Source organism: Mesoplodon densirostris, chromosome 2 (assembly GCF_025265405.1).
Source record: "Mesoplodon densirostris isolate mMesDen1 chromosome 2, mMesDen1 primary haplotype, whole genome shotgun sequence".
Classification (NCBI taxonomy): domain Eukaryota; kingdom Metazoa; phylum Chordata; class Mammalia; order Artiodactyla; family Ziphiidae; genus Mesoplodon; species Mesoplodon densirostris.
Window position 1 is genome coordinate 36103224 of NC_082662.1, and position 8474 is coordinate 36111697.

Here is an 8474-nt window from a genome sequence, read left to right on the forward strand (position 1 = left end):
GTTTCAGTGTGCATCTCTGACAGACAAGGCTTAAAAAAATAATAACCAGTGTCGTTATCACATAAAGTGAACAATACATATAACACAAAATTAACCATAATTCCTTGACATCATCTGATATTCAGTTCCTATCCATATTCTCAGGTTCAGGCAATAGATGAGTGCGCTGGTCAGCTGCTCCAGCTCCCAGTTCACTCCCCTTAGCTGAACACCTGTTGCCACGGTACTTGGGCTTTCCTTCGGGGCTGAGGGCACAGGTATATCCCTCCCCAAACCGTCTTTTATGGCTTGCCAATTTCATTCTTGGAGGAACTCTGCTAATAAACAACAGCACAAGCTTTAGGATCATGTCCTTTGACCCACCTTCCTGGGACTCCTCTCAGCCCTGTAGCCTTGAGACTGGGACAGGAAACAGGAGAGCTGGACAGTTGGCCCTGTCACAGGTGGGCAGCCGAGGTGACCTTGATGTAGACATTTGAAAGAGGAGCGACCGGGGGCAGGGGGGAGGGGATCAGGCCTCCCAAACTCTTCTAGCTGCAAACTCTAAACTTTTCCCAGGCATCCTCCCATTGCCAGGATCCCATTCCGTTGTTAATCAGTGTACTGATTGGGTTGTGAGTGGTCAGCTGACTCTCCAGCTCTCCAATCTCTGGCCATAGCCACAAAAGTCTTCTCTTCACGAAGGATCACACGGAAGCTTGTTTTCACCCTGCCTTCATGCTGCCCGCTGGCCCAGAGCTTGTCTCTCTCACAGCCTATCTCTGAAGCAGCCAGCGCACTCTATCCCGACATTTTCCTACCAAGTCCCAAGCCTCTGGTGGTCCCTGAACCGCAAGAGATGACACGTGGTTTCCCAGCCAACCGCTCCTGACCAGATAGTGAGGGCGTCCCAATCCCCCGCCTGGGACAGAGAGGCCAGCCTCTGGGCTCCACACCCCACCTGCTCAGCGACACCTGGAACAGGAGCCCTCACTGCGACGCTCACTTTCTAGGTTCCAAATTTGGCATTAGTCCGGGCTCTTCTGGCTGTGTGTGACAGAAATCAAACGCACAATTGTTTCAGCCAAAAGGGGTTTATTTCTTGAGAGGGTGTGTGGACCTCATGAAACGGCCTGGTCCCAGGAAAGGCAGAGGGAAACGGGCTTCCTCTTGTCTGTCCCGCCTCTTCTTGTACATGAGACCCCCTCCGAGGGGCAAGAAATGTGGGCCCCCCAGCCCCAAACTTCAGGCCTCACAGAAGTGCCCTCAGTGCTGCTGGCCTCAGATGCCCAGGTCCACCTCAGTCCCATTAGGTTGGGACGCCTGGGGTGGGGGGTGAGCTAGGCATCAGCTCCCCAGGTGACTCAAATGTGCGCACCCAGAGCCGAGAACCGCTGCTTTAGAGCCTCAGGCACCCAGAGACACTCTTCTGTAGTTCTTGCTCATAGTTCCGGGGGGCGGGGCTCAGGTGCCCACCCCCTCCAGCCCCTGAGACGCCCCTGTGTACGTGCAGCCGCTGCCACGCTGGGGCGCCTGTGGATGATCCCACAGCAGCTCTGCCATCTGCTTCTCCCCTCCCACCCCTACCTTTCCCTGGAGAGTGCATGTGCGATAATCATCTTGTCTGACTTCACCTCTCAGAGGTACGTCAGGGGAGAAGGCTGAGCTGTGTCCTTAGGATCTGGTGACTTGGTGGGAGATGTCCCAGGACAGGTGGTGGAGGAAGCCAGGACAGAGCTGGCTGGGGAGGGCAGGGGAAGGCAAGGGACGGCTCTTTCCAAGAGCTGTGGTCAGCTCTTTCCAGTCAGGAGAGACAGAGGGCAGAGGCCAGAGAGAGACTCAGGGTCCCGGGAGGATGTCTGGGATGGAAGAGGCCTGAGCATGAGGGCAGGGGCTGATCTGGGTTAATTTTCCCTTGACTGGGGGTCTCCAATCAAGGAGGTCCTGGTGCCAACCCAAGGACAGGTAGGGAGGTTCCTGATCAGCTTGGATGTGCTGTGTAACCCACACTGGATCTGTCTCCCTCTCTTTGTGCCCAAGGACCCCAGGGACCAGCTCTGACCTCTCTGAGCCAGGCCCCACCCTCATCATACCAGGGACAGATCAAATGACACCACACTCAGGGCTGGATGTTCACTTTTCTTTCCAAAAGATACCAAGCACCCGGTCTAGGTGTGGCAGGGGGACAGAGCCAGGCTGGGGAACCTGGACATTACACACCCAGGGGGCCCTTGGTGGAGGCAGACAATTTAACAACTGGTCTGAAAGTCAAAAGAGAGGAGAGCTGGTTAGCGGGGGGAGCAGCAGGCAGTGGGGGGTGGCAGGGGCTATGGGGTTCAGGCACGGACCCAGGGACTGGCCATTGAGGCTCACAGCAGCCCCACTGGGGCCCATGTCCAGGGCAGGGGTGGCATGGCTTGCCTTAGCCATCTGTGTGGGTGTCCATGCAGCGCTAGGCATACTGCGAGACCTGAATTTAGAGGCAGCGGGGCCAGGCCTCCTGGTCTCTCTGAACCTGTTTCCTCGTGTGTAAATCGGGGACATTGGTCCCCTGGCACTGCCTCCTTTGTGGGGTTGCTGTGAGGAGCCCATGGGCCGGGGGAAGTGATGGGCTCTGGTCACCCCAGGGCACTGGGCACCCAGCTTGTCTTTACTGCTGTGTCCTCGAGGCCCAGCACAGAGAAGACACTCACATAGCCTGTCAGTGAGTAAATAAGTGGTCGTGAAAGGGACTGCAGCTGGCCGGGGTGTGGACAGGTCCGTGCCCGTGCTTGCACCTGTGCTGGCCATGTGTGTGCGCCTGAGGGCTGGGGCCTGCCTCCCACCTCTCTCTGAGTGTCTGGGTCTGAGTCTCAGAGCGCAGGGTGGGTGCCTGGGTTGGGGACAAGTTGCTCAGAGCCTAACCGAGCTGGGGGGACACCCTGCACCCTCCTGGCCCCGCCCGGGGTGCTGGCAGGGGCCGGCGGATGCTGCGCGGGGCTCAGACATACTCTCGGGCAGCCGCCGAGGGGCCGGGCCTGTAGGGCTGCGGGCTGCTGTTGGATCTCTCGGGCTCCTGGCACGTGCAGCAGAGGAAGGAGCCGCCCAGCATGGCCAGGCCGGCGGCGGCCCAGCCCAGAAACAGGGCTGGACCAAACTCGTACCTGCAAGGGGTGGAGGACGCCATCAGGTGTGCCTGCGCCCCCGCCCCGTCCCGTCCTCCCCTGGGGGCTCCCGGCCTCCGCCCTGGCAGAGCAGAGGGCGGGCTGGACGTGGGGAGCTGAGGCTGGGGCCTCACAAGCCTCCTCGGACTCGCCCGGTAAGTTGGGATGAGCGCTCATCCTTCCTCCCGCCCCTGCCCAAGCACATCAACACCACCCGGGGCGACCCAGCTCAGGCTGGGCTGCTCCACGCAGCCTCGAGCCCCTTTCCTCCTCCGGCCAGATGAGGGGGCGTGGGGGGGCCCGCCAGGCCCGTCGGGGAGAGGAGGAGCGGGGTAGTCCTGCCACCACTCTCGGTCACGGTCTGGCCCACGGAACTTGCCGCCGGGCTCCCGCCGCCCTCTGGAGAAGGCCAGTCTCCTCCGCTGGCTCCACCTGGCACTCCGGCCTCTCCACGCACAAGCCTAGCGGGCCAGCCCGGCGCCCCGTCGGCAGCGCCCGGATCTCCCCACCTCTGTGCCTTTGCACGAGGCGCCCCCTGCCGGAGCGTCTCGCCTCCGGTGCTTCGCCTCCGGTGCTCCGCCTCCAGGGCCCAGTTCAGATGCCACCTTCTCCGAAGGCTTCCCCTGACACCCCTCCGCTCGCCGCCTGGCGCTGACTCTCACTGGGTGGCTGATCAGTTCCTCGTTTGTCTGGCTCCCTGGGGAGCAACTTGAGGGCAGACAGCACCGGATTCATCCATGTCCCCAGGGCCCAACACAGGACCTGCAACTCAGGCAGCCTTGCGGAGTGCTGAAGGGACAGGAGCAAGCGCCAGCGTGGCATCTCTGAACAGAGCTATCGCTTGCTTGGCAGGTTTTCATGGCTAGAGCTGCCAGCCCCAGGGAATGAACCTCACTCCTGAAGACTTCATTTCCTCCCCCTCTCCACTCTGCTGCCTCCTCCAGGGAGCCCTCCCAACTGCAACAGCCCAGGCATCTCTTTTCTCATTCTCCCTCCACCCCAGGGCCCAAGGCCTGTTGGGTGTTTGGGGTTGAGACTATCCCATTCTCTGCTCCCCAAAGAGCTGAGAGGTAAGGGAGGGGCCAGGCCCTTCACAGAGCCCCCTATTCGGCCCCCATACCCTGGCCTTACAAGTCCTGACCACTCTAGCTCCTAAATATCTCTGGGCCTACTCTCCACTGCTAGCCCCCGGCCCCAAGCTCTCTGCTTTCATCAGCACCTTACTGGCCTTGCTCCCTCCCCACCATTCTGCACACCACAGCCAGAGGGACTGTCCTGACTTCCACACCAGGACGCAGAAAAAAACCTTCCTATGGCTGCAAGGCCCTCTGCCATCTGCCCTTAGGACTTTTCCAGCCTCATCTCTCTGGCCCAAAGTCACTGTGCCTCCTACAGAAATAACAGCCCAGGCACTGTGCTAAGTCCCTCACCTGCACCATCTCACAGAACCCTCACAACCACACTGAGCTCCATCCTCGGTCCTAGCTGCCTTTTACAGGGGAGGAAACCAGGCACAGAGAGGTTAAGGAACTTGCCAGTCACACAGCCAGCCCGTGCAGAGGTGGGATTTAAATCCAGAGCCAGGGCATTTAGCTACTGGGGTGGCGTTCAGGGCCCAGCCACGGCTGCTCCCAACTCCAGAGAGCTTCTCAGTGACAGCACCTGGGGCTCGTCCGTCCCCTGTTTCCCCCTCCAAGTGCCCTGCTGGACAAAGGCCAGTGGTCCCAGAAGAGGTGGAGTGGGAGGCCCAGCCTGTTACCTGGCCCAAGCCATGCCCTGGTGCTCACCTGGCATTGACGGGTGTGCTGGGGTTGAAGAACTCCTGGGTCACCAGTGTGGCATACCACGAGACAGCCGTCAAAGTGCAGATGCCTAAGGACAGGGTCGGGGGGTCTCAGCTCTGCTCTGGCCTCCAGAGGGCCTCCCAGGATGGGGCTACCTGCCACGGTCAAGAGGATGGAGGAGGAGCCAGGCACTCACCCGCCAGGAGGAAGAGCACACCCCCAGCGATGGCCACTCGGCCCTTGGCGATGGGGTTGCTATCTCCGACCCGGGTGCACTTCATACCGATGACACTGAGGACCATGGCCACGAAGCCCAGGAGCACGGCCACCACCATCAGGGCTCGCGCTGACTGGATGTGACCTGGATGGGGCGGGAGGGACTGAGTGGGGGGGCGGGAGAAGTGGGCGGGTGGGAGGAGCCCCAAGATGGGAGGGGCGGGAGCTAGAGCAGGACGGCTCCTCCTGGGCTACTACCTGCAGCAGGTGTGAGGGGATCCTGAGGGCTCAGGTGACTACAGGGCGTGAGGGCAGAGTGTGGAGGCTGCGCCTCACCATTTAACCCCACCGTTCGCTCTCCCTGGAAGGTTCTTCCAGGTAGTGTGTGGTGACAGGGTGGTATGAGTTCTCCCATCAGCTGCTTTCTGGCCAGGCGCCTCCCTTTGGGGCCCACCCCTCCCAGGCAGCGGGGGCCAGCTTCTCCTCAGGCCTTTCAGATTCACCAGAAAGAGGACCTAGGGTGTCTGAGGCCCAGCTCAGCCCAGGTTGGCCCTTGGACAGGGATGCCTCCCCCATTGTCCTTTCCGACTCTAGTTACCTTCCCCTGTGCCCTTTGAGTCACCCATGGTAGCTGTGTGCCTGCTGCCGGCGTCAGTCCCGGGCCTGGGGGGCAGCTCAGGGGATCTGGGTCCCTGAGGGAGGCCAGATGACCTGCCTGGTCCGGAGTGGCGGGGGCCATGTGACAGCAGCCCAGCTCAAGCCTGTGTGGCCCTGGGGCGGAGGGCGGGCGGGTCGGCCCCCAGCCAGGGGTAGAGCTGCAGTGGTGCCTGTTTACGAGCCAGCTTGTCAGGCTCAACCCCTACACCCCAGGGGGAGGAGAGCCACCCGTGTGCCCAAGCGCCTGGGTGTGGACGTGCATGTACACGTGTGTGGCTGTGTGTCTGTGCGTGTGGGTACGTGTACCCGAGTGCCGGCATACTTGTCTACGTGGCAGGCCTGGCAAGTAGGTGTGTGCGCAGAGTGTGTCTGCAGAGTATGGAGAGAAATGGAGGGAAGGGTCTTGGCTTAGAGCCTCTGAGTGCCGAGCACTCATCACCTCTGACCCAGAGTCCTGTGAAAGTCCTAGTCCCCTTTCCAGATGAGGACAGAGAGGGTCAGTGACTCCTTCAAGGTTACAGTGGCAGAGCTGGCGTGTGGACCCATGGCTGCTGGAACCTAGAGCCCCTGCCCCCAGGAGGGCACCAGGCTGGCCTGGATCTTCATGAGTGCACGGGAGGCAGGGGCTGGAGAGGGCAGCCCAGTGCAGACGGCAGACCGTGGGAAAGCTTGCTCCGGACCTCCCAGCCCCATATCCCACCTCCCCATCCCAGCGGGCATGAGGCCTACCTTCCAGGGCAAGCAGCGAGTCATAGAGCTTGCACTGCACCTGACCGGTGCTCTGGGAGGCGCAGGACATCCAGAGCCCTTCGTAGAGGCCTACGGCGGTGATGATGGCGTCGCCTGCGTAGGAGGACTGCTTCCACTGCGGGAGCGCTGTGCTGGCAATGATGCCCACCCAGCCACCCAGGGCCAGGAAGTAGCCCAGGAGCTGAAGGCCTGAGTTGGCCATGGCCCAGGGGAGGGGATGGGGGTTCCAGGGCTCAGGGCTGGGCCAGGGTCCCTGGGGGGGCCGAGGTCATGGCCAGGTGACAGGAGCAGCTGGGTTGGGGGTGGGGTGCAGCAGGTGGTCAGAGGCTGAGAAGGAGAGGTGACAGCCCTGCAGTGGCAGCAGCAAAGGCAGTGGCTTCAGGCTCTAGAATGCTGGGGGAGGCCCGAGCTGGAAAGGCCAGGGGCCCGCCCACAGCCGCCACCTAAGCCAGGGCAAGGTCCCCAGCAAAGCTCCTGCCCAGCCCCCGGGGGGTGGGGCATGGGGCGTGGCCAAGGTGGTGCCCCTCCCCAGGGATGGAGAAGGGAGGGGCTGGGAGGAGTGACCCCCGGCTGGCCCTCAGGGCCTTTCCCCTAGGGAAACCCCTTTAGGAGCCTGATAAGGGTGCCCTAAAATTCTCCTAATTCCTGTCCCAAACACCAGCACTGAGGTGATGGACTTTGCCCTTGTACTGCTGATGTGACCCTTGGGGTTTTCTGTCCTCTGACTGCAGGACAGAAAGAAAATGGAACTCCAATTTGCAGGAGGTAAGACTAGGGTTAGACACTGGGGAGAACTTTTTGGAGCGGGTTCTGAGGTCAGCTATGGAGAGACTGGGTTGGGGAGGGGTGTTGGGGAGTGGGGGTCCTTGGTACCTGGGGCCCATGTGTATCCAAAACAGCGGAGGCCAGACTCAGTGTGGGATCTGTTTGAGATCTGAGGGGGGCAGAAGAGGGACCCCATGAAGGCTGGGACAGGGTTGGCCACCAGCCAGCAAGGAGCCTGGCAGGGAGGTGGGAGACAGCACCGACCTTCTGGGATCAGCCTGAAGGAAGGCAGACTGTTCAGCCCCTTTAATCCCCTTGCTGGCTGGCTTAGCAGCTCCTGCTGGGGCCTGAGGCGCAGGCCCCTGAGCCTCCAGCTCCAAACAGCCTGGGGGGGAGCAGTGGCCTCTGCACATTCTCGGGGTTCAGGCTGCCCCCTCCGAGCGCCCCACCTCCCCTCCTCTCTCCCGTCCCAGCTCAGTCCCCTGCAGCAGGGGAATGTTTAACTCTCCTCGACCTCATTAGCAATCCCCTCACGTTCAGTTCGGCTCGCCAGGCGTGGGTACAGGGGAATGTCACAACCCCGCTCCCGCCAGCCCCCCGGCGCCCCCTCCAACCCCAGCAGCCCACGCACCCTTTGCCGGACTGCACTGGGGGAAGGCAGGGTCCCGCCGCAGACCCTGGCCTCCTTGCACCCCAGACCCAGACCCCCTCCGCAGGGACAGCCCCGCCCGCTCCTTCCCTCGCATTCTTCACGTGGCTATGCAAACGAGAGGGTGCCCGGCGCTGCAGACAATGCTACCCTGTGCGCCCGCCCGCGCGTGGGCCCTGGTATGGCCCGCGGCCCCGCGGCGGCCAGCTGGGGGAGGGGCCTGCCCTCGAGGGGGCGGTGGGCTCTGCTGGGCGGGCCTGCGGTTCCCGACACTGCTCCCCTTCCCTCCCCACCCCCTTCACCCCGGCCCTCCGTGCTGGGGAGGCCCGAGCCACGTGGATGTGTGCAGACGCAGACCTGCTTCCTGGGGCGGCCTGCGCGTCCCCCAAGGCTAGCGGGGCCTGGATCCGTGGTACAGAAGCCAGTCCCGAATTCCGATTCCTCTACCACGGACGGTGAGAGACTGTGCGATGGGGATGAGCAGAGCACACAGCCGGAGCCCAGAGTGGAGACTCTCCGGGGCCGCAGGGA

At 62.2% G+C, this 8474-nt stretch overlaps 1 protein-coding gene across 1 annotated transcript; it reads right to left on the reverse strand.

The window, feature by feature from the left end:
* Positions 1–2191: 2191 nt before the first annotated feature.
* On the reverse strand, positions 2192–6731 carry CLDN19 (claudin 19). The gene is made up of 5 exons (XM_060082808.1): positions 6509–6731; positions 5103–5267; positions 4910–4994; positions 2970–3122; positions 2192–2240 (listed from the first exon to the last, which is right to left on the reverse strand). Exons 1-5 carry the CDS (start codon positions 6729–6731, stop codon positions 2192–2194), a joined length of 675 nt encoding a protein of 224 aa, XP_059938791.1.
* Positions 6732–8474: the final 1743 nt, after the last annotated feature.

Coding starts and splice junctions, on each gene's coding strand:
- CLDN19 (XM_060082808.1), bottom strand. CDS start 6,731: ATGGCCAACTCAGGCCTTCAGCTCCTGGGCTACTTCCTGGCCCTGGGT. Junction 4,995..5,102: donor TGTGCTCTTCCTCCTGGCGG/GTGAGTGCCTGG, acceptor CCCTGTCCTTAG/GCATCTGCACTTTGACGGCT. Junction 3,123..4,909: donor AGCACACCCGTCAATGCCAG/GTGAGCACCAGG, acceptor CACCCCTTGCAG/GTACGAGTTTGGTCCAGCCC.